This window comes from Polyergus mexicanus, unplaced genomic scaffold (assembly GCF_030449975.1).
Source record: "Polyergus mexicanus isolate NDT 795.1 unplaced genomic scaffold, iyPolMexi1.0 SCAF_19, whole genome shotgun sequence".
NCBI classification, from domain to species: Eukaryota; Metazoa; Arthropoda; class Insecta; order Hymenoptera; family Formicidae; genus Polyergus; species Polyergus mexicanus.
The window spans coordinates 1252554-1280354 of NW_027223339.1; the positions used below are offsets into that span (position 1 = coordinate 1252554).

Here is a 27801-nt window from a genome sequence, read left to right on the forward strand (position 1 = left end):
CGATGTCTCTGAAATGCCGCGAGAAACCACGAGTACCAACAGCTAAGTGAGAAATTTTACAATTGGTGAAGCTTCGCGTCGCGTTTTTCACACGTTTCGTATTTCAATATACTTAAATATTCTTTTAAAATATATGATTCTTCTTCGATTATATGTATAATTTCGCCAGAAAATAATCGCGAGATTGCAAAAGTATCGCTCGAGCTTCGTTATCTTATCCTTGTTCGTATCGCGAAGGTTTTTTGGCGCACGATTTTTTTCTCGCAAAAAACTCGCTCGCTCCTGTTCTTGGAAGAGATATTCGACGACATTCCCCTCCCCTCCCCCCACCTATCCGTCCAGCCTAAATTTTCCGTAACGCTCTTCACACAAGCGCGATTATCGAGACGTATTATTTGTTGCTATTTTGTTGCTCTAAAATAACATAAAAATATTTTTAAAAAAGTATATTATTTAATTAATACCACTATATACTCAGTCTCGCCGCGCCGTACCATTCACTTGCGCGAAGTAAAAGTAAATAAAAAAATGTATCGCTCGCATGTATTTGGTACTAAAATAATCTGTGGACGATGTACTATCGAAATATATAAGAAACTGAATTTGTTGCTCGTCTTAAAGTATTAAAAATCGATACTTTGTCGCCGCGGACCCTATACGACGCGCTCTTATATTATATAAATTAACTAAAAGAATTTGTTGCTCGCATGTTTTGGGTACTAAAATAAACTGTGGACGATGTACTATCGAAATATATAAGAAACTGAATTTGTTGCTCGTCTTAAAGTAAAATAATTTTGGCTAATACATCAATATGTATTAAATATAAAACTGATTTAATATCATATCATCTCACTTTTATTATTATATATATATATATATATATATATAAATTTTGCTGTGTATATTACATTAATTCGTGAATTGAAAATATTTTATTCCTGCTAATGATTAGAAAAAATGTATAAATATACTCAGAATTATACAAAAACTGTAATAGGATTAAACAGAACTATCGAAAATCGAATAACGTCTCATATAGATCCCAGTATACCTTTATCGAGTGTAAAAGAGATTATTTAAAATATATTTAAAGTCTGCTAATAATATGTATTAAAATTATTTAGAAAATGCATAAATGTACTCAGAATTATATATGAAAACTGTAAGAGAATAAACAAAACTCTTCCACAAATCGATCAGCACTTCATAAATATTATACATGTGGGCGTTTCTCGTCACTATTTTGTTTTATATAATCAATATTTTTTACTTTCAAAGATACAACCTTTTTTTAGAATTCACTTAAAACTATAAATCTTTGAAAATCTGATGAAAAATAATAAAGAATATCTCGCGAGACAAAATAAAGCTGTGAATTTGATGTCTCAGTTTGTTCTGAGAAGCAGTTTCTTTGATTTCACGCCAGAATTATTTACTTGAATTATCAAAAGCCATTGCAAATACAACCAAAACTCTGAATTATTTATAAACTTTATCTCCACAAAATAATACGACAGCTTCACATACACAACATACCGCAAATGGGTTTGAGATATTTTTGAAATTGGGGTAAAGTTGCATTTCTTATCAATTATAAATATACTGCAATTTTTTAACGATGTAACTATTGTATAAACGAAAGAAAAACCGCTATAGACAATTACAGACGGTTCAAAATAAAAATATGAAGCAATTTTATTTTTGATCGATTGACAATTATTTTTTCAAAATATTTTTTTTTTAGAATGAAACAGTTTATATTAAATTGCAAAATATTTTTTGTATTGCTTGGAGCGAAATTACGTTGTTATTACAAACTACAAACAAAAAAACTATTTTTTTTTCTCTATTAAAAATTTAGTTCGTTAAAAGTAAAATACTAAGTTCACATAGATAACATATGCTCTATTCGCTTTAGGGCGCGTAGCTGTAATGCCTTTAACTTGCGGTATCGTACCCTAAATGCCACAGCACCTTTCCCACCCATACTTTGGCCTCTCGCATTCCAGCAGCATAAAGGTGTACCACATATTTTGCGATTGTACGTTGGTTAATATAAACTGATAAGGTAAAATGCTTCGAAAATATACATACAATATAAGTGCCGATGATTGACGGACAAATAAATTCGCAAAATGTGTTGAAAAATGTGTCATTGATATAATCAATGACATTGTACGGCGTATGTTAATTGTATCGTTTATTTTTAAACTAATATTAATTTTTGAGAAAATTAAATTTTCATAAATATACACACATAACGATCTTCATTCGATGCTGCAATCATAAATTATTCACATATATGATGGAAAAAGATTTAATTATAAATAAATTCAATAATTAAGTTTTTATATACAAGATAATAAAAAATATTCAATTTCTGAATTTAAAATATAATCTAAAATCTAAAATTTTTGACAGAGGGACTAAAATTTAGAACTAATTTAGAACTTATTAAAATATATAGGTATTATATAAAAATATATATATATATGCTTAGATTATTTTATATCTAAATACCTATATATTATTAATTAATACCTATATATTTTAATAAGTTCTAAATTAGTTCTAAATTTTAGTCCCTCTGTCAAAAATTTTTTAGTAGTTAGAGTTTAGTAATTAGATTTATATATATATATATATATATATATATATATATATATATATATATATATAAATCTAATTACATAATAAATATATAATTATATAATAAATAAATATATGTATATTGTTTATCTCTGAATTAAAATAAAAATAAGCTTTAAATTCATAAAACAATATTATTAAAATAATAATCGATGCTTCTAAAATATGATTATCCGAGTTTTGACAAATTAGCACGTGGATGCATAATTTGTATTTTCTTTTATTTAAATTTTATTATTAAAGTCATTTATAAAAGAAATCCTTTTTCTTTTAGTCTACTTTTTAACGAGACATTCATCTAATTCGTGCAGTATATTACTGTAGATTTGCTAACTGGAGCAAACAGAGAAATTATGTCATGCTTTCTAACGTAATTTCTAGCGGGGAATGCATTCGTAGCAGCATCACAGAAGTTTTCGTATTCGAGAAAATGTCTCTCAGGCAATACCGCCAACATCACGACGAAAATGCATTTTATGGACGCAATTTATTTCGATTGTGGAGAAACTCCTCCGAAGATGAAATATGAAAACTTTCTACTCGTATCGAAGCCATAGTATTCTCAGAGAGGGAGGTTATCCGGTAAATCAAGATATAGTCTGATGCATTTATTGCATTCTTTGCAAATAAAAGATATAAAAATGCACATTCTAGTCCGTTCGAAACAACGTGTACAATACAAATGTAAGATACACGTGGTTATGTTAATTAAAATATCCCCTTTTTCAAGGGGGCAATTTTTGATTCTAGATTTTATTGGCGGAAGAAAGAGACTCTTCAATATTGTAAGTCTTTAAATTTCTAAACTATTTATTCCTAACATATTTCCGAATTTTTTATCCCCATAAAAATATATTTAAACGTGTTACATCTTTTTCTTACTTACTAATCGATGTTTAAAATATAAATTTCGAAAAGTTAATAAACCTTAAATAAACAGCTGTATTAAAAAAGTAAAATATTTTTAAAATTAAAAAATTAATAAAATTTTGCATTTCTCAAATTCAATTAATACAAAGCACTCGAATGTTTATAAACCAAATATTAATATTTCAACATTTTTCATTATTCGATTTGTATAAAAGATACCAAAAAAAGTGAATAGATAAAAGGTAGCCGGACTGGAGCCGGAAATATTATACAAATGCGCGACCGTATTACCCAAGTGCTCGCTAACTTTTCTAGTTTTTACGACGCGTGATAATAATCGTTATCGCGGCGAATGGAAACTGACTGGACACAACGTCACGTTATTTCGTGGTTGGAATGCGAATTATTGTGTGTATAATATAGAACGCGACGCGACGGTATCAGAGCGCGATTTCGCGCACGCTTTGTTTTTGCTCGGAATTTCCGGAAAATATCTCGCGCGCGACGCGACAAAGGTAGTCGCGCGTTGCATACAAAGGAGCCGCATTACGTACTGACATTATTACTGGTCTTTCGAGAAACAGATTATGCGGCTGCGAGCAGAACAATAGAAAGTGTACTCCACACCGTATGAAGTACCGCTTCGTCGCGCATATACCGGAAAATATACAGTTCCCGTAAGGAGCGAGATGCCACGTGGCTCGCGCCTGGTATCATCGAATTTCCTGTCGTATGTGATTACATTTTCATGCATGCAAAATTTCTAAGATATTATCCGAGTACAATATACATAAGATATTACTATTGGACATCGTAATATTTTTTAAAAATTTTCACCAGTTGAAGGAAAAAAGCAATAAAGATATGACGTAGTTGGAATAAATATAATAAATAGAAGCAAGTCACGCTATAATAATTATTATATTGAATTAATTTTAGCAAAGATAGTTTTCTAGTTATTTCTGTTAAATACAGCTTGTACAGTATAACCAACTGCTCCACATCACAATACGGAAGCTAGCTTATTTTTTTTTTGTGTTAAGAAAGTTTTCAAATATTTTTTTGTTCACATGGAATAAAAATGTTGCAATCTGCTTTATTAGAAGAGAGAGAACCATTTATTACAAAATTTTTCTCGGGTCGCTATAAAAAAATGCAAAAGAATATAAAAATAGTACGAAATATACCAATTGAAAGATTATATACGGATTCTTACAAATGGGTCATTGATTCGCGAGAATAATCTATCTCGAAATATTTTTTTTATAGAATGAATTACTATCATATTAATAACTGATTTGCATAGGCAATTACATAGATTTCTCTAACAAGATCGTATGTAATTTACTGAAATATATCTAGTAATCTACAAAAAAGCGGAATTCATGGAATTCACGACGAAATCGCTTTCGCGATGAACGTCCATTATAGATATTTCACCGTCAGCTGAATATAAGGGAAGAAAGAAAATGAATCGGAATGGAGAGCTTTTAAATTAACCAATCGCGCAATTTTATTTGCCGATAATTGCCTAGTGAGTAATTCACAGAAACGAAAGAAGGTGCTTTTAAATTCTGCTAATTATCGAAACCCATTCGTCCTTCCATCCTCATGCAAGATAATATAAAATCGTAAAAAATTTATCGCGAAATATTGAACGACAGTGACATTGTTCTACAATATATCGATTGCAAATTCGATTAGTGCTAACTCATCGTTAATTGAATGTTCCTTCTCTATTTCTGTATCATTTGTATATGCGTTTCATTTGATATTTAAACAAGGATAAGCCATTACTTTCTGTATCACTTTGTGCGCGCTAAATTAATTGTTGATTGACATCGTTATTTTACTCGTTTCTGCATTTGTTGCTTTCTTATTTCTACATTATAAAAAAAAAAAAAAAAAAATGTTTTATTGAATTACAAAAGCATGTGTTTTTTTCATTGCGCATTAATATTAGAAATAAAGCGTTTCCAATATCTCTTCTATCAATTAAATATCATGTAAAAGTAAATTACACTATTCGATATTATCTTATACAATTTGATAAATATATATTTATATTTTCTAATCTATAATCCATAATTTGTATAAATCTATAATTTAAATAATATAAATTCAAATATATTTTCTTTTAACACTCTCTCTCTCTCTCTCTCTTTTTAATTATTAAATTAAATATTATATATTATATATTTTATTTTCTATAGAAAAACGCAACATGTCACGGTAAGAATTAAACAAAATTTTCGAATCCCCCGTTCTCGTAAAAAATTCAAAGGACCGAAGGATACTACGCTTTCAGCGCGATTCCAATATAATTCGTTTTTAAATCGAGCCGTCTATAACGTCATTCCGTTCTCCAAGGAACATCCGGAAAACCAACGTGATTTGATTGATTATACTCCCATGTCTACGGGGAACTTGCGACGACACATACGATATGCAAATATAATATATGTGACACGTCGTGACGTATTACATAAATATAGGTTAATCTATTACATGGTGCGTTGGTGGACAGGGACTAAGCCTGATACCGAGCTTTTTCCCGCTGTGATAGCCCACGTGTAACAAGCGTTTTTCTCCATGAACTTTATGGGTTTTTAGAGTTTAACAAAAATCAAACGTATGTGAACGTTATCCCTGAATTCTTTTTAAGATAATGTGTGAATCTTATTGTTAGACGAAAATAAATGATTTTAATTTGTATGAGATATATTTGATTGACATAAAATAAATAGGAAAGTATTTTCCATAGAATTTTCTCTCATTATTTCGGGGCTTGTCTTGTTTATTTGATCTTAGAATGTTTTAATTTCATTATGGGGATAATAAGTAAAATTGATAGATAAACTTTAATATATACTATAAAATATCAAAATTAAATTTATTGCAATATTAATACATTGTATATAGATTTCGAATAAGATATAACATAATGCAATCCAGCGAATAATCAAGTAAATATAACATTAAATAAGTAGATAGTTTTTACTGGATTATTTGACATGAAAGAATTATAAAAAATTATTTTCCATGATAAATAATATAGAAACAGTAAAACATTATAGTCAAATACAAGCACAATTAATTATACTTACGATTAGTTTATAATACAAAAATTATTTCTCAAAAAGAGAAGTACGTTTGTGAAAATCTTATTGAGAAAGAAAGTATGCTTGTGATATAAGAAAATATTTCTATACTGAAAATAGCGTGTATCGCCATCCGTGACATAAAAAGAAGGAAAAACACAGCGAGAGAGGATACCCAGTCAATTTTTCCGCATCATATAACGATAACAGATACTTTCGCTACCATAACTACCGCGACGAGAAAAGAAGAGGCAGGAAACGAGGAGAATTTGTTGTTCTAATCCCGAATCGAGAGCCGATCTCGTCCGTGTATGAAACTTTGGCCCGATCAGGCATTCGGATTCATCGAAACTTTGGCCGTCTCTTTCAAATCTATATTCTCTTTTGCTTCCAAATGTCCTCAAACTGTCTCGAAAATTGCGCGATAATTCTGTTATAACGAAACTATGACTGAACCTTTCTGACGAACAATTCGATTTAATGATGAATAATAGAATCTACAACTAAATTTATCAATCTTTCACTATTTATTTCTCTTAAAATAATTTAGTTATGGCAGAGAATTTTCGAGAATTTTTAGATACATTAAATATAACTGATATATTTGAATTAAAATAAATAAAATGCAAACAAAGGAAAAAAGAATAAAATGGGAAAATTTGAGCGTTATTCATAAAATGGAGAAGCATTCAAAACTTGGATTAAATAATAACAACAAAAAAATATACGTTGCGATTTCTCCGTTACATGAAAAATTGTCGTCGTATGTACAATAGAATAAAATAAGATACTAATATAAAGAATCTTTTTTTAATGAACTCTTTTTTAAATACCATATATATGAAAAAATTCTTCAAGAATAAAAAATAAAGAAAGATTATACATTATTACATTTTTACATTTGTAATAAAGTAGAAAAGGCTAAAAATTGATAGCGTCAATTTTTGCAGAACAAAGATCGGTCAATAGCTTTTATACTTATTATTATTCACACAAATCGCAAAGAAATAAATATCGTATTAATAAAGCGATCAATTGTCAAAGAGTAAAGTTATCATAATTATTACAACGATAACATATATCGCGTTGGACATATAAACGAATATTATAATAATTTTCCACGAGTATAATAAATAAAAGTACTCACAAGCTCTGGAGATATGCTATCGTCATTTCCTGTTTCAAAGAGGCGAAAGGGACGAGGCAGGGGAAGATCACATCTTTGCTTTTCCCATTATCCTGTTCTATTGGATCACTTCCTCTTGCTTTACTTTTCGATTTCCTTTGCCACTCACTCGCACGATTCGATTGTAATAATACGCAATTATATTATATATCACGCTCGTCGAAGCCTGTTATTTTAGTTGTGTGAATAAAATGTTTCTCCGACGCCAAGTGAGACAAATGTAAAGAGACGCTAAGGCTCCACCTATACGTATATTATCGTAATAAATACATTATCGTATCCGTGTGTTGTCGGTAATTGTATCGCGCGTTATCGTCGGTATGAAAGTGGCGTAAATAAGGATAGACTCTTTCTTGTCTCTCTCTCTCTCTCTCTCTCTCTTTTTCGACAAACTTGATATATATTAATGCGATATCACGAAATTGCTCGTCACTTCGTTCGCCCTTTCCGAAGTTGAAAATACGTCGACAATGTAAAAGAACTCGAAGAATACCCTTCATTAATAGATATTAGATTGACGCAAGGACTTCAGCGTTCGCTCGCGACGCGATACGTCCGTTCCAATCAAAGTATCGTCGAGGAGTGGAACGAGGTGTACAAGCCAGTCACGAATATGGAGAGATATGTGGTATTCGCGATAATTTATGGTAATACCATCGTTTATCGCGATCAATCGTTACTCGATTCGACACTCCCGGCACCCGGCACTCCCGTTCACGCGCGTGTTTCACTCTCGATTGACGAAAAGCGCGCGAAAGACATCGCGAAAACGCCGCCACCTTGAACTGGCATAAAGTACGCCGAGAGATAGATACGTCACGACTACGCGAGTCGAACCAGCGACTCGCACTCCGCGAGACAAATAAAAAAAATTATCTCTAAATAATATTCCGTAGACGAAATAATTCTATACCTTGAGAGAAAGTAACATAATAAGAATTAAATTAAACGTATACAGGGTGTCTGATAATAATCGCCCTACCCGTATAATGTGCATGGATAGACATGGGTTAAACCAAGTGGAAAAGTCCTTAACGTTTTGTGATCTTTACGATAATTAATGAGAAATTAATTAAAAAAGATCGACCAATTTGCGCGAGTATAAGCGCACAGCGAGAAGAGACAACCCAAAAAAGTATGCGATCGCTAGGCACGCGACGAGGTTTTGGGAGGGACGCTTTACAAATGACAAGACAGATCACGACGAGCGGTACATAATATTGGATTCTCGTGCCCTAGTAACAACATATCAATAGGGCCGTCTTTTCTCGCCGCGTGCTAATACTCACACGAATTTACCGATCTTTTTAAATTAATTTCTCATTAATTATTGCATTACCTGCACGTTATGTAGGGTGATTATTATCAGACATCCAGTATATATTAATAATAATTGTACGCTCTCCAAATATCATATCTAGTTTTTATATGACTAACACCTAGACTTGTGTGTGATGCTTGAAAGCGTTTCATTGATGAATCAAGGCATATTTTGCTCGATCATATGATTCCGAGCACTTGTAACGTTAAGTGGGAATCTAGTTTTAATCCGTGATTTATAATCGCTGCCAATGATAAAAATTTATAATGAATTTATAATAAAAAACATAAATTATATTTTATAATAAAAATTGTATAAATATTATATGTATATTCTAAAAAGTTATAATAAAAATTTATAATATATAATAAATGTATAATACATATAAATATATAATGAATTTTTATAAATAACAAAAATAGGGATTATGGAGCGAAGCAAGATTAATTATTCGATAGACGAACGATTGATGTATCATACATTACACGTGTGATGATGTAGCTAATATCTAATTGAGCTTTCATCGCTCATACAGAGAGGAAGTGAAAACGCGTGTCGCGCGGCAAAGGGCGACTCAATTGCCAATTAATTTACTGCATTTTAAAAGCGAAAGGTTGATTAGTCATCGCGTCGCTTTTCGTCACGCGACAAGCGCGTTTTCGCGTTCTATCTGCATGAACCATTAGAATATAACAGCGCGATTATAATCGTTATGAAGGAATCGTACACGATATTTACACGCAAGATATATCGACGTTTAACGCATCGCAGTATACATCTATGTTATATGTAATCGACGCTCTATGACAGTTCCTCGCTTGACTCGCGTGGTGTGGTGGTGCCACTTTTGCTGACGTGACGTCATTGTCGAAGCGACGACGAGTCAGTTCTGTGCAGATTCGTCTTTCTTGAATATTTTATCCGGTCAAAATCTAGATTTACGTGCGAACGAGCGTCGGGAGTGTCGAATCGATTATTCTAGTGCGTTAATTTAGCGTTAAATTACGTCGTACGCGTGCAATTATGGTAAACATTCGTTATTGTTGATCGACACTATCTAGACACAAGTCTAGGATTCGCGGTCCGTTTATCGAGCTATGATTTCGTTATATGCTTATCAAGACGCGAGTACCGAATTAAGACATTTGATAGTAATTAATTATTAATTACTGATATTTATTTTGCAATTATATAATTAATTGTTATAAAGCAATCTACCGAGGCTGAACGCGTCATTGCGTATATGTACATTTATACGATTGACGCGCCATTGACAGTTTCTCGCTTGACTCGCGTGGTGTGGTGGTGCCACTTTTGCTGACGTGACGTCATTGTCGAAGCGACGACGAGTCAGTTCTGTGTAGTTTCGTCTTTCTCGAATATTTTATCCGGTCAAAATCTAGATTTACGTACGAACGAGCGTCGGGAGTGTCGAATCGATTATTCTAGTGCGTTAATTTAGCGTTAAATTACATCGTACGCGTGCAATTATGGTAAACATTCGTTATTGTTGATCGGCACTATCTAGACACAAGTCTAGGATTCGCGGTCCGTTTATCGAGCTATCATTTCGTTATATGCTTGTCAAGACGCGAGTATCGAATTAAGACATTTGATAGTAATTAATTAGTAATTACTGATATTTATTTTGCAATTATATAATTAATTGTTATAAAGCAATCTACCGAGGCTGAACGCCTCATTGCGTATATGTACATTTATACGATTGACGCGCCATTGACAGTTTCTCGCTTGACTCGCGTGGTGTGGTGGTGCCACTTTTGCTGACGTGACGTCATTGTCGAAGCGACGACGAGTCAGTTCTGTGTAGTTTCGTCTTTCTCGAATATTTTATCCGGTCAAAATCTAGATTTACGTGCGAACGAGCGTCGGGAGTGTCGAATCGATTATTCTAGTGCGTTAATTTAGCGTTAAATTACGTCGTACGCGTGCAATTATGGTAAACATTCGCTATTGTTGATCGGCACTATCTAGACACAAGTCTAGGATTCGCGGTCCGTTTATCGAGCTATGATTTCGTTATATGCTTATCAAGACGCGAGTACCGAATTAAGACATTTGATAGTAATTAATTATTAATTACTGATATTTATTTTGCAATTATATAATTAATTGTTATAAAGCAATCTACCGAGGCTGAACGCGTCATTGCGTATATGTACATTTATACGATTGACGCGCCATTGACAGTTTCTCGCTTGACTCGCGTGGTGTGGTGGTGCCACTTTTGCTGACGTGACGTCATTGTCGAAGCGACGACGAGTCAGTTCTGTGCAGATTCGTCTTTCTCGAATATTTTATCCGGTCAAAATCTAGATTTACGTGCGAACGAGCGTCGGGAGTGTCGAATCGATTATTCTAGTGCGTTAATTTAGCGTTAAATTACGTCGTACGCGTGCAATTATGGTAAACATTCGCTATTGTTGATCGGCACTATCTAGACACAAGTCTAGGATTCGCGGTCCGTTTATCGAGTTATCATTTCGTTACATGCTTGTCAAGACGCGTCGGGAGTGCCGAATTAGGATATTTGATAGTAATTAATTAGTAATTAATGATATTTATTTTGCCATTGTATAATTAATCCTTATAACATGATCGTTCAATTTATAGTCAATATTACGAGTCATTGTGTATGTGCATATATATATATATATATATATATATATATATATATATATATATATATATATATATATATATATATGATCGACGCGTCACGAGACGGTTTCTCGCTTGACTCACGTATTATCATCTCGTCGCGTGTGCTTATATTCGGAGTGTAACATTTTCGCGTGCGCATTGATCTAATTGGTGTTAGAGTCCCTAGAAGATATATTCTAGGGACTCTCTCTTTCTCTAATTGGTGCGACTCGAATCTTTCACATTACGTTCATTTGAAATGCGTCGCCTAACGAAAATTGGCAGGGTCGAACGTAGAGACAGACGACATTGCGTTTCGCGTTGTTGGCGCGTTTCAAAGTTAATCATTCGATGTGTATAATAATCAAGAGTGCCGTAATTAGAGCCCGTAATCGTAATTAGCTACGATTTTTCTCGATTGATTCGTTCGAATGGAGTAATCGCGGTTACTGCGTACATTGAATGGTAAATATTTATATCTATTTAATGCATTCTCTCTCTCTCTCTCTCTCTCTCTCTCTCTCTCTCTCTCTCTCTCTTCTCTTTCTCTCGTAATGTTTATCTCTTTGTTAACAATTTAGCGTCATATAATCATCATTGATCGTATTTCGACAGACGATTAATATCATTGACTTTAATGTTATTAATTCTACCTCTAAATGTTGGCAACAATATGTTATTATTCGAATTATTGTTAATAACCTACTTTTTTAATATTAGAAAAAGATTAATATATTAAATTATTTAATTTTATGTGTGTGTATATTTAGTAAAAATATATTTAAAAATAACTTTAAAAATTATTTTTATTTATATTTACAGATAAGTTTCCTGTTTTCAACCACAGTTATATCATTAGACGTATCGTCATTATGGTGAGTAATAAATTAATATAGAAATTATGTAATAAAAATCAAAACATTGAAATTTTACTTACTAAATTTAAAGTGATTATTATCTAAAAATTCTCGAAAAAAATCTAAATACATTACAAATTTAAAATATTTATTCAAATATATTTAAGATTCGTTTAACACATACATGTATATGCTAAAGATGATTTCTAAAAAATTCACAACTTTTTTGGTAGATTTTTTATTTTATTAAAATAACTATTTAAATATTACAAAATAATAATTGTTAATTTAATTAATTGTTATAGTTTAACATGATTGAGCGAGATTATATATTACAAATAAATATAGGTATATTACACATACAATGTACCCGCTAGCTATTGTGAATGAATAAATGCAACAAATTTCTTGTTTACGATTTTTTTTTTGCTTTTCTATTCCGGTTTTATTTACATATATGCAATTCGCTACGATAATTGATCCGCAACAATTATTTGAAAATATAAAAGAATGTGTAACGTTAACCATTCGTCTTTTTTTATTTTATTGCTATTCTATTGCTACAATATCGATTTATATTGTCAATTGTATTTTGCTATGTTTGAATAGACTGTAGGATACAGGTACAATAGAAATACTTGGAAATAATATAAAAAACTACAATAGTAGTTTGTGTAATATATACTTTTTTATTATTTTTTTTTAAAGTTTTATATAAAAATAATTATTAGATTCATCATAAAGAGCTGCGCTACAAAAAAAAATACAAATATATATATATACACATATATAAATATACACACACATATGTATTTGTATATCCATATATATCTGTATAATAAAAATGGTAAGTAAATAGTATATGTGTGTGTGCATATGTAAGAAAAAAAGATATAGGAATAGATGTCAAAAATTAATTAGAGTACTAAAATAAATTTTAGTGGCAAATATTTTTTTTGGAAGAACGTGATTATGCGTAGAGTCGTTATCTGAGAAACATTTTCTGCAAAATCAAAGGAGGGTAAAATATGATTATTATTTTAAAATGTTTAAATCGGGATGTTTTTGTTTAAATACAAATTTTTATGGTTTTTGTAGATCTTGATATTTACAATATTTACAATATATTACACATTATATGATATTATATGAAAAAAACTTGGCGTTTAAAACATTCTGTTAATTATTGAATGTTTGCAAAATTGCGTATTAACCAATAATTACTCAATAATTAATAATATTTACTTTGCCATTCATTAAGTTTTTCATACTGAATGGTTAATTGTAAATTGTGAATGTGTATTTAATATTTGTGTTTAAAAGACAAATTTAATTCGAATTTAATTTTGATTGAAATCTATAGCAATTAATTAGTGTTTTTATAGTGTTTCTCGCATATCCCATCCAACAGAAAATTCGGGGACATTCTGCGTACATGACATACGTGTGTTTGCACATTGTATGCCTCATCAGCTTGATTGGCTCGTCCGAATACACACGAAACGAATGTCGTGCGTTTTGATCAGAGGGTGTAGGATTGTTCACCGCGGAATCCGCGATCTGTCGATACCCGCCATTTTCGTGTTATTCGATTTCCCACACGCGTTGTATTCGCATGTAAACCACATGATGAGTACATTATGTTTGCGTATTTCGGACTCTCTTTATAGTCGTATCGGTTGTCTCGTGCAACAAACTATTCTCGTACAGTTTGATCAAAATTAGTAGGTAATCGATAGTAACGGTAGGGGATGAAAAAGTTTGGGCCGAGGGAAGGTCATGTAATCCGACATTGTAATCCATGCCAAAGCCGATTATACAGTAATTGCATCGCCATCCGTTGCGAGTTATATGCAAATGTGTAATTAATTCGCACTGTATAATCATTTAAAATTTATAATTGTTACTTGTAATGTATACCATCTATATGTTATAGAGTGTAATAATAGAATATGTCGCATAATTGAAGCGATTATGAATCGTCGTGGCCGCGAAAGAAAATTACCGTATATATTATTCATAATGCATTTAATACGTACAAAAATTATTTCGTTTAACCGATTAATTCAGGCAGCTACGACAAATGGTTTAATTCCGTTGCATAATGACCGTCTGCATACGTACGACACAGGAGTCCTGGCGTTCAAAGCCGATAAAACTTTATGTAATTTTATTAATTACGGCATAAGTACGAACCGCGAGATACTGTACTTTAAAGTATACTTTATTCTCTCAGAAAAAAATGTTAATCCGTCAAAATGGAGGCATATTTTCCGCAATTCGGTTGATGCATCACTGAATATGAGAAACGATGGAAATAAACGTATTTTATACGGGAAAAGTAAAATTGAATAGTTAAATGAATAGTTAAAAATCTGATATAAAATTTTCACAAATGCGTTAAAAATTTATTAAAATATATTATTTTTAAAAATATATTTTGAAATATATTTTACTTTTAGAATTCAAAGTAAAAGTATTTAATCGTTTTTTTATATATACTCGCTTTTGATCGGAAAGAAACGCATAATGAAAGAAATAATGTTAACGTACGTCAATAAATTCCATATTATTTTGAATTGTATACACATACATTTAACAAGATTTTTATAACAATTAATTATTACCATAATTATGTTAACAGCCATTGCTATGTTATGATAGATGAAAGATTTGAGATCAAAATTGCTACATTTAACACAAGCTTGATATTAAGTCTATGCTTTTGAGCAGTTAAAGACAGTTAACGCTCGTCACATGGAAGTTTCTTTATCATCGAAGTTCGATTCTGGGATATTAACTGTAATCTATGGTTCCGCATGGTCCGCCAGTAAATCGCGCATTAGATTCGAGAGTCAGCCGAGCGATTTTCTAACTCTCCTTTCGGGAACTCGCGAGCGTGATCGGAGTTAACTTACGAACTCGGTGGACCGCGCAAAGCGATAAAACACCAGTAATATCCAAACTCGAGTATCTATCGACGTTCCTTATGCCAATGCCGGTCGAGTACACGTGGTCGCGCGATACATAATATTCTGTGACAAATGGCCAATACATGGCACTGTATATTGTGCGTACTTCTTGTCCTGCTGTATTTCTCGCCCACGTATATATTAATATATATATATATATATATATATATATATATATATATTTTTTATATATAAAATATATACGCGGACAAGAAATACAATAGGACAAGAAATACGCGAAGGAAGAACGATCTTGATGAATGTGGGGCAGATATTTTTGCGATCTAACGGAATAATTATTCTTACGGCTGTGTATGAAGTAAGCGTTGAACAATTGTTCCGCGTTATGGTTTATATCATCGATATGGCGATGTATGTATGTACACGCGTGTATACAAACCGATCGGATAAATCCATAATCTGTTGGGTATTACTGCATTAACCATCGAAGCTCGAGACCGTACGTGCTATCTGACCGAGAATTCCAATTTCGAAATTCGCGGCCCGTTCCCGAAACAAGATCAAAGTTAGACCGCGACTATTCTCGATCGTCCTGCAATTCGTGACCTCCCATCTCGCTATAAGCGCGGCAATCGATTTGTTATTCATCCTATTAATATATTCGAATGAAGCGTATCCCGTGTCTTGGAAATCTAAAGATATCCGTAATGTTGTCTCTTTCTAATTCATCTCTGTCTATTCGGAACATATGTTTCTATTGTTGGTATAATTATTTTAATTTTTTGTCTTAATTCTGCGATACGCAATAATCGAAATAGCAATAGTTTATGAGTAAAGCCATTTCTCAATATTATCCTGAGTTTTTTTGAGATTGCTCGATTTTACGCCACTGTATCGCTACACTAGTTTTGCGGTAAAGAGCGACCTTCTGTAACGAGCTTTCGAATGCAATTGGAGAAGTGTCACCGCGAAGGTTAAGCGGGCGACGGTGACTAACGAAGTAGCAGTCTGTTAACAGTGTTAAGCACGCGGGTACCGCAATTTAGCGTTGCCGCCGCCGGCAAGACCGGCCTACTTCCGACGGAGGCACGCTCTGTCATATATGCACATGAGGCATCCACAAACGCAAGTGTTTACATGCGAACATGTACATATATGCAGTGAGTACGGTGTACATGGCACGACACAGAACCGCGAGCTCGATAAAGTAACGTGTTACCTCGTAGCCGATTTCCGGGACTGGATTTACGACGGCGGCACGCACGTTTTCCTAAACTGTCCGCCGGCACAATGGCCCGTGAAATTGTTGGCAACGTTCTTAATAACCGTCGTTATAAACTATAGTCATCCGCAATATTTTATCGTAACACTGCTGTTTTATTTCATGGAGAGTTTAAGACAACGACAGCATTCAATCGAGAGCTTTTCGAGAGCTTAAAGCCGGAACTGAGCACATAAAATCCGGGTTAGTGTAATCGGGAGTTAAATGTTTTTTATTTTTTAGATAATTATTTTTCGGTGAAAATTGATATTTATTTTCTTTAGCTGTCTAGAAATTAAAGAAATATTACATTAAAAAAAAAATCAATTGTAATTTACGAATATATGGTATATAGCAATGTGTATAAATGTCTTTTTGATCAATTAGATTTACTTTAAATTTTCAAAACGAATAAAATTAGCATTTTCAGAAGTTTTTCTCTCTCTCTCGTGAGTATTCAACATTTGGTTACTTTTGACAGTATTAGAAACACAATATTTTTAATTTTGTTTGTAATATGAGAAAAATTGATTATTGTATAGAAGTTTTAATCTGTTCATATCAATAGTTTTTTTTAATTTTTTTCTCGTTAACCCCTTTCGTCGGTAATAAACTTTCATTACTTTGTCAGAGACCTTAATATTGAAGAAATGAAAAGACAGTCTCAATTTGTTTTTTTTTGTGCCGCTTATATTTATTTATGTTTTAATTGCGAACCTCTTCAAAGTATGTTGCGATGCGAGAATAAAAAGTAATGAAAGTATCTTGGGGCTGAATAATACTGCACTCGACTTTATACTAGGTGTTTCGGAGAACTCAATAAATTAAAGAAATAATAAAAAAAGCGAACATTAGTAAACATTTTTTAATCAGTTTGAAGTGAAACTTTTTCTGATCAAAAATTTAGATCAAGCTTTTTATTTGTTGTGTTTTTTTAATTTGTTGTAATCTTTTAATTTTTTCTTTTAAATATTTTAATTAATTGACTATTGAATTAAATTGTTCTTAAAATTTATTATAAATTGTTTAAAAAGAAAATGTACGCGTACAAAAATTTTAAGCTTTAATGTTAAATATGCATAATTGAGTCTTTAATTTGTTGAAAAATGTTTATTGAGCTTGTCATACATGGAAAATGTGACAAAAATTATTTCTAGACACCTTATTGTATATGTAATAAACATTTCCGTTCTAACTATCAAGACAAAGAAAGCACAATGTTTGAGAGACTGCTTTAAGATCCTAATTGATTATTGTTCGAAAGACAACAGCAAATTAAAAATATTTTCTTTTATAAGCAAAATGATTAAATTACGAAAATATTAACAAAATGTTTAAAAGCCATTTAAAGACGTAATTAATCGAAGTGATATTAAGAACAAAAATTAATTTATTTTACATTTTTATAGATATATGAGACATAGTTATTAATTTTTTCTGTATTATATTGTCCAATACTTATATTCATTGTTATATTTTGGAAATTACATTTAGACTGGAATTACAACTACATTTTTATATATATATTGCCAAATACAAGTATGTGATATAAACATGGATTATAAATACAAGACAAGAATGGAACTAAATGATAATTAATGTGCGCGATTTCGTAAAATATACAATGTATATCTCAATCGCGTCAATTACATTAGCAAATAGTTTCATTGATTATACGCATACGTTTCGCCTAATTATACACTTTGCCCGTTGATGAGGAAACCGCGGAATACTACAGAAACGAATTGGTTGTAACTGTAATTGTACGCCAGGTCATAACTTGTATCCTTGTACAATTAACCAATGTATATAATGCATAATGCATTGCTGTTGTTGTTTCGGCGATAGTATAATTAGCATAAGAGATCATGATACAGTTAAAGTTTACGATCGGTAAAGTTTACGAATGGTCATGTAATATTGTTTGATCGTTATGCGATTCTGGTGCAATATCTGTCTTTTGTTCTAGTTCCAGCGGATGAATAATACAAGTTGTTATAAAAACCATCAGTTATAACGAAATGTAGCTATATGAATTATAAAACTACAATAGAATAAAATTTGCATGGTATTTACTATTTTTGATACTATTGAAAATCCATTCAATAATTTTCGAATCAGAAAATTTTATTTTAAATAGATATAGAATGCGCTCTAGCTTTCTTATCATAAGATTTCTCTTCATCTTTCAGATTACATTATATTAGATTAGCTTAGGATTATCCATGTTTATTGAAAATATGATACAATAATCCGGTAAATTCAAATCTTCATTATTAAGGAGAATCAAAATTAAACAATAATATGGATACAAGTATTTAATATTATACTAATTCATACAAACATCAATATGCTTTAGAATTCAGTTTCTCATTGGTAATTTTGGATATATTGATCTCTTTTATATATTTGTTAGAGAAAATAAAAAAAATTAGTGGAGAGAGAGAGAGAGAGAGAGAGAGAGAGAGAGAGAGAGAGAGAGATTTATAGCTGTTAAGTAAAACTTCAAGTTTTCATAATAAACAACATGCTTGTTTTAAATAAATCTTTAAAATAATTTCTTGCACGATTTTATTTTATACTCTTTTTCTGATTTGGAATGATTTAATTATACAAGCCATTATATATATTATAGTACATTATAGTAATGCTTTTTCGATGGATTAATTATTTTGATCTATAAAATATTTTTATTTAAAATGTTAGTGAAATATTACATGCAATCATATGTGAATATTTTTATATAGTTTATTTTTACGCTGAAAATAAAGGATTATCCTAAATGCAAGAGTTATTTGAAATGTTAATTATAAGCAGTGCTGCAAAGAAGAGAAGGCATTTTGCATTTTAAAAGTTAGTTAAAAAAATGAATAAACTTTGAAATCAAATCATTGATTGTCATGATATCGCAAGTCGCTTTAAATGTTTAAATAATGGTTAATGTTCCAATAAAATCGATTTGTTACTCTCGAGGCAAATAAAAAAATTAAACTAGAAATTACATAACATTAATTTTCGTATGAATATTTCTTTATTTAAATTAAACTGCAATTTATTTATTAGATCGTAATCATAAATTTCAACACTATGTGCTTTTCATCATCAAATCTCAAATTGCCGATAAATTAAAAGTGAAAACAATAAATAATTTATATATATAATTTTCAGATATAAATATATATCTGAAAACTTTTCGATTATTTGATGGCAATGAATAAATCGATGGCAAGTTCTACATGGTTAAATTTGTTTCGCGGATACGCTGAAGTGTATAACTTACTGCAAAATATCCGGTAGCCATTGTATTCGCGGATACGTTTTTTCTCGAATATGAATCCTTCTTCAGTATATGTTAGAAACTTCAAATGCTTTTTTCGGGAATTGATTTATAATGATATGCAGTTTCCAACTTTATAAGCAATGTTACCTTTTGAATAAAATATAATGTCGGCAATTGAAACATTTACTAGTCAATAGGATAACGAAAATGCATATTCATATACTTTATGTGTATATAAATGTGCATATATATATATATATATACATATATCGTATATATATATATATATAAATATATGTATATATACAATTTTTTTTTTTTTTTTTTTTTTGCAGATTACACACACAATATAGGTACATGCATATTTATTTTAAAACTTTATTATGTGAAATCTCGTAACAATGGTAACAGTTTCCCGTGCTTCACTAAATATTTTTTTATATTTATTTGCATAATGCAAAATAATAATGTAGACGTTCTTTAAATTCTAGATTAAAAAATTAAACAAGAGTTAAATTATTTAAAATAACTATTATTTTCTGGTATATATATATTTTTATTTATAATATTAATAATATAAATAAAATATTTAAAAAATGTAATAAATATATTTATTTATCTCCCTGCCTCCATTTGCATACTAAATTTAAATATCTCGTTATATTGCGTGATATTTATAAAATCTATCTGTTATATTATATGTATAAATAGGATACTTTATTTCTTTTTTTAACAAACATAACTCCGATATATGGTCTGTGCGGAGTTGATAGTTTCGCTATGCATGAGCAAGAGTTTGCACTCAATTACTCGCTACAGTAATAAAGCTTTATTGTTCTTGTGCCAGCATCAGTTCGGTATCGATGGTGGATATGCTTCACGCGTTGAAAAATTCACACCAAAGTGATTAATTCTCGTAGTTATTGTTTTTCCATTTAACAGGATTTTGGCGGTGGTTTTGGCATTTCGTAACGATTGAGGATTCAGAAACATTTTATAACAATTGGCGATTTAGAGACTCAACCAGAGACTTAACCAGAATGTTCATTCAATGCTTTAAAATACTACCGGCATTATAATGGACCGATATAAGTGGAATGTAAGTCAAGAATATATAATAAAGAAGGATGAGTGAAGCACTAATATCTGTAGGTTTTAAAAAAATTGTAAATATTGAAATTGATCTATTATTAAAAAAAAAAAAAAAAAAAAAAAAAAAAAAAAAAAAAACAAGTTTAAGAAATAAATTTTTTCAATATGTCGTTGATTAAATGAGTCATAACTCGCTCAAAATTGTTACATGTAAAATAATATCAAACAATTTTTATAAAAATATTTAATAAATATAGATCTAAGAATCTACTCATAATAATATTAATTATAGATTTTTTTGTACGATAAAGCTCGATTTGGTCTATAATTATTATTTAATTTAATTATTATGGAATTGTTTTTGATGTCATTTTTTATAACTTCTTTTTGATAATTATTACGTTATGTTATTTATTATATATAATGTTATTATTATATTATTATCATGCTATTATTTTTTATTTTTTATTATTACACTTCAAAACAATGAAAATGTTTTTTTTTTCTAAAATTTCCATTAATTCATCTTCTTACAATATTGATTTTCATTTCTAAAGTTTCAGTATTTTCTCTCTCAACAAAAAATTTTTTTTTTTTTAAATAAATTTTTGCACCATCTTATATGTTGGCCCTGTTGTGGCTCTGTTCAAATTCACGTATATACACAAGATATAATCGCATATACTCGTACGTGCACTAATAGATATATACGTGTTCACATAATAGATTGTACTGATTGCCAGTTTATTCCAAAAGCGATTATTTGACGTGTTATATATATATATATATATATATATATATATATATATATATATATATATATATTATATATTTCCGATGCATATTATATATATATATATATAACATGCATCGGAAATATGACACAGGATAATGATGCCGTATAGTTTCAAATTACTGACTTTTGCGCAACGATTGCTACATGATTCTGCATAATTGATTCAGACGAACGAGGCCGCGACCAGCCCGGTGGATACCGATAAGATACTATCCGGGTTACTGTAATTGTGTGGTCAGTCGAGTCAATCAGAACGCGATTATGTGTCGTCTTGTCTCGTCCAATGTCTATGAAACAATATGCTGGTTTCCCAAGCATTGCCGTGAATGAATGATAATTAATCGGGATAGTCAAGTTTCCCCTGTTATCGATATGCGGATTTGCTTGCTTCTAATTTGCGGAAATGTTTGATGAATTTAACATTTTGTAATAAATGGGTAATTGAAATCGAATATCGGTACTATGATTATATTTCAAATGATATGATTAGAGAAGATTTGAATTAGTACTGAACATATTGTGTAGATGTTATAATGGATACAGAAATTTTTTTCAAGATCCATGTTTATCTATTAATTTTTCTAAATAATTAAACTTAAAAAGGAAATATAATATTTATTTTATATTAGTTTTCGTATTAAATAATATGCGTTATAACCAAGCTACATACAATATTTAATTAAATGAAATATTAATTTGACTCTTTATCATTGATTCTAATTAGAAAGGTATACTTATTATATATTTATCATATTTTTTATGCTACTTTATTTACTTTATAAATGATAATGTCTTTAATTTTTTTTTTAATCGCGGTAAACGGTTAAATTAGATTTAATTATTATTAAAGAAGAATGGAAAAAAATTTATTATGGAAAAATGAAGAAGAGTTTGTTTGTGTTTAGTGATAACGCATTCTATATATATATATATATTGTAATATCCAACTTTTCAATTTTAGAATAATGGATATTGCCGACAATATGATTGAAACGTTATGTAATCTATTTTTATTGACAGAATTTTTAAGCTTAGCTTCAATATATCGAATAAAAACAACCTATTTTTATGTTGCAATCGGTCTCGATTGAAGGTCACTCAAATCGATGGTATATTATTTTTTTAGGTTTCAATGGCATGTCTGATTTGTTTTTTTTTTTTTCGGTACAGTAGAATTAATATTACAAAGAATAATATAAGATTCCGATCTTCAGCAATTTCAATTTATCAAGGTTTTTCGTTCAGTCAAACATCTCTTGTTTTACACTCGAGGTTAAATTAATTTAACCGCTTTAATCATATCGAAGAGAGAGAATGGCTTGCAGAAATGTTTCTGCGGTTGACATGCAACAGAGACCCAAGCATAACGAGTATTGTTCGTCCGCTTGAGGAACAATAGGTACTTTACTTCATTCATCCGTCCACAATTATACGAAATTAATGGAAATGAAAATCGGAATCTGGTTACGCGGTAACATAATGAATGCGTTATACATACATTGGGATATGTTCGCTCCCTTGTATTGTTGGCAATTCATATGTTAATAACACGTGTTACATGACTTTTAGTGTTTACAACGTATCGATATATTTGTGTCACATAATATTGTGAATTCAACTTATTGTATTCCATTTTCACGCGATTTCAATACTAATATTTAATATTTTAAATACAAATGTGTGTATATCTATAAATATCCACTTTAAAATTTTCGCTTTAATTAGTTGCACGTATTAAATAAATACTTGTTTAAATTGAATTTATGAAACTAATTTTAAAGCAATGACAAAATTTCATCGAGATTCAGTGAATATTTCATTGATGCTCAATAAAAATACACACATATTGCTTTTTTCGTTTTATATTTTACTAATTATGACAGTAAGACTTCATTGAAAAAGTAACTACTATCACAATTGATTCATCTCCGGAAGATTTAAACGTTTAGAGTGCTATATAGTTATAACTTAATAAACCATTCTTTATTATAATAATAATATATTGATTCTATTTAAGAGGCTTAAATATCAGTTTGATTAGTCGGCGATAAATTTTGTTGTTGTTGTTATTGCGGTGCTTAAAGAGGATTAAAAAATAATTACATGTTTAAAAGGAAGTGTTTTAAAAATTTAATTTTATAATAAAGCTCACAAACTGGTTCGAGATTTGATTTATAAAAGAACTTTTCATAATCCTTCTGTTGCACGATGAAATTTTGGATAATAGTAGAAAACAAATAGCCGAACATAAATTTGTGAAAATTGTATTAGATGTAGCAGCATATGTCAACGTAAAATTTTATTAAAGTGTTGTATCGAAATATTGAGATGTTGTTAAAATAAATGTTTGATTAAATTTCTTGGTTCACAAGATTTAATAGAAAATTAGTATATACCAAAGATTAAAAGTATTATTAATTTAAAATCTGCCATTGAGAAGAAATAGACGAGATACCATAGGAGAAAAAATTAGAAATTTGTAATTAAAGAAATTATATTAAAGTATTTTAAGTGATATTTTTTTCAATAATTCTTAAAAATTCTACAAAAAATTAGTGAAAAGATATTATTTATTTGACAAAATATTGAATTAAATGGCTATTTTTATTTAAACAACGTTTTAATTATTTTGTTTAGTAAATTATTAATATATATAATCATAAATATTTAATATAAATTAATATTTATTATAAATCAATATTTCATTATTCTATTACAAATTTATGTTATGTATATATAATTTTATATAATTCTGTATATAATTTTGTATTATTAATTTATATGTTTTGTTAAATTTACGAATAAAACACAGTATCAACGTTATTTAAATTATTGTGTCTTACGTAAAAATATCGTATTAGCAAATTGCCTTGCATCACAGTTTAACTTATAAGACGTTTAAGACAAGAGACTGACTAATATGATGATATGGTTTATATAGTGATAACTCTTAACACGTGAGATCAGATAGCATCAATTCCGAATTGCTTGTGGTGATGGGACAGTGGTTTGGTCATCTCTAGATTTGATCTCCGGTGTCTACGTCCCCACGAGAGACACGTCAAAGCTGTCGAACATAGGTCGGCAAACATGCGGATTCGGGGCGTCCACGTATTGTGGTAGCGCCGGGAACGGTTCAAAGCTCATGGCTGACCTGCTGACGTCCTTGGTATACGTTCTCGATGGCCTTCCGTGATCAATCAGATCGATTGCCTTTGCTCAGTTAAATAGACAGAAAGTTAACGTTATATATCAAGTAATTGCGTATTCGAACTCGATTAAGCGTCAGATGAATAACGGAACGTATAATGGATTCCGTAATAACTGACTCGTCCTAGAAGTTTTCATATTTATCTAGAAATGGAAAATTAAAATCTTTCAAGATTCTTTATATCCTAAACAAATTCTTTTATATATAAAATAAAAAGAATTTGTTATAAATCTATTTAACAAATTATTTTTCTTATTTAACAGTTCCATTTTTCTATTTAATAATATTTTTTAATAATATTTTTTTAATCCTACAGTTTCCGTTAAAAAACGGATGTTTATATATATATATATATTGTTTTATTGGTTTTATATTGTTATATATATAACAATGAAAAAGAGATAATCAGTTTTTTTAACGGAAAATGTATGATAGAAAAAAAAAATTTTATTAAATAGAAAAAAGATAAAATAAGACAATTAAATTAAAAAAAAAAAAAATAAATAATTTCTTAAATAAATTTATCATTAATTGTATTATTAATACATATCTTATATGTATATAAAAGTGCACATTCTTATTTTCTTAGCGATTTACTCTTTACCAAAATATCGTACTATCTAAACGAAGAGAAGAAGGGTAACAATTTTCTCTAGTTTAATATAATAATTAATTTAATAAAATAATACGGACCGTTTAAACATCTCAGTCAGTTTCTCGTATAATTCGATATTTATTCGGCGCAGTCGAGAGGAGCTCGTGCAAATCGAGCTTATGGAATCTCAAAGGTATCGTTGCTTTGTATACTGTAAAGCGTATGACACAGATGTCATTAAATATTAGGTATTCATGAGTTTGATGAAGCTATGGCGCGTGAACCGTCAAAGAAACCACACATTTGCACTGTGCAACACACACACACACATATAAATTATGTAATTGCGTAACCAAAAAAAAATAAAATTTAATAACAAGAATATAAGTACGAATATTTATACATTTTTTAAATATAATTTTCTTCTCTGTATGACTTTTGTTTAGTCTTTTTTAAACTTGTCACATCATAGTTTTATTTTTATAGAATACTAGAACAACACAAGCGCGCGCTGCACGCGCGCTTTTATTTGTAAGCATTTTCCAATTTTTTCAACTTTTCTTTCCTAATTTCTTAACTTTTTCTTTTACAAATTGTCAAATTGTCAAAATTCGCATGATTTGACAGTTGCAAATAACACGAATGAAACAAGTCGCATCGCACAAGCGAGATAGCCAATCAGCATCGCGGAAAAGAGGCCTCGACGCTTCGATATATTCGAGTTCGAGGTTTTATGCCTTTGTTAGAAAGGGATAAAGAAACAAAAATTTATTTAAAAAAATAGGATAGAAAAATAGAAAAAATATACTGTAGCTTTGTATTTGACTGTTTATTTTATTTTTGGATAAAAACAACTATTGAAAATTGATCACAAATATACTATTGTTTTATATATATATAGATGCGTGTTGATACTAGAGAAATAGTATGTTAATTTATTTTATAAACTTCATATAATGTTTCAAATTAAATAGCAACTAAAAATGCGCTGTCGTGATTTTGAAAATTAAAATAAACTTGTTATGGATGGTTTTCCTTTCTTTTTTGATTCCCTTCAAACAGTATTTTTTTTATTGTTTATTTTATTATATAAAAGTATCAGTTTAAAAGCATTATATACCAATATCGATCATAAATATTAGTTTATATAAAATTTTATCTATTTTTTATATTTGTTATTATATATTTGTTATTATATATTTGTTTTTATATTTGTACAATTAAAATTGTGCAAAGTCGAAAGGAAATTTGGATATAGTAAATAAAGAAAGGATATTTACAATATTGTCCATTAATCATATTTAATTGGATTTAAAAAATTTTTTTTAGGTACTCGATATTTCTTTAATATCTAGTGCTTATAAGTTAATTTTTAGTCATATTTTTCTGCAATTTACATCAATATAAATAAATTATAGCGATTTAATGCTTGTTCATTAAATCCTGCTTATAACCTGTGAATGCACATGGATCAAATATATTCGATGAAAAGTCATTATGATAAATAGTTAAATAATTCGTGTGTGAGGTCGTTCTTTCTTGGCAAGTTATGAGATCGTCAAAAATATCGTTAATGATGTCGGTCGTTTATCCACGTATTTTTGAGGAACATCGTTGCTAAAACATTATATTTGCTTTGTTAAAAATCGCTATTTGCAATGTATTTCTCCGTTGCATAATTTACTTAATCTCATTTTGCTGTACAAACATCATCATACATAAGTAGAATATCATTCTTTTTCACATTTTCTCCAACCCCATCGCATGTCGTACTGTGTGTCGAGAAATATACGAAAGCTATTTGTCGGTGGCGATGTGTGCGTGAATGTGTAGCAGACGTGCGCAGATCTACCGATTTTACGAACGAAGGTCCTTGTATAACTCCGGTTTGCTGCCTCTCTCTCTCTCTCTCTCTCTCTCTCTCTCTCTCTCTCTCTCAGGAACTTTAATAGAAATTCTCCTGGAGACGATCGATCGAGCAA

At 30.0% G+C, this 27801-nt stretch overlaps 2 protein-coding genes across 6 annotated transcripts in view; one reads left to right on the plus strand and one right to left on the minus strand.

The window, feature by feature from the left end:
- The window catches only part of Drat (Death resistor Adh domain containing target), a 111792-nt gene extending 103761 nt beyond the window's left edge, over positions 1–8031 (minus strand). Inside the window, exon 1 of the mRNA XM_070311457.1 lies at positions 7771–8031. Within this exon, the coding sequence (XP_070167558.1) occupies positions 7771–7796 (26 nt within the window). The 5' untranslated portion in view covers positions 7797–8031. The remainder of the gene's footprint in view (positions 1–7770) is intronic.
- Positions 1–27801, plus strand: part of LOC138941621 (uncharacterized) — a 255219-nt gene that overhangs the window by 79897 nt on the left and 147521 nt on the right. For 4 of the 5 annotated variants that reach the window (XM_070311452.1, XM_070311447.1, XM_070311449.1 and 1 more), the window contains one exon: positions 12617–12669. The gene's annotated coding sequence lies outside the window, so the exon portion shown is untranslated. Of the gene's footprint in view, positions 1–12079; positions 12260–12616; positions 12670–27801 lie in introns of all 5 variants that reach the window. The other variant, XM_070311451.1, reaches the window with a different exon arrangement.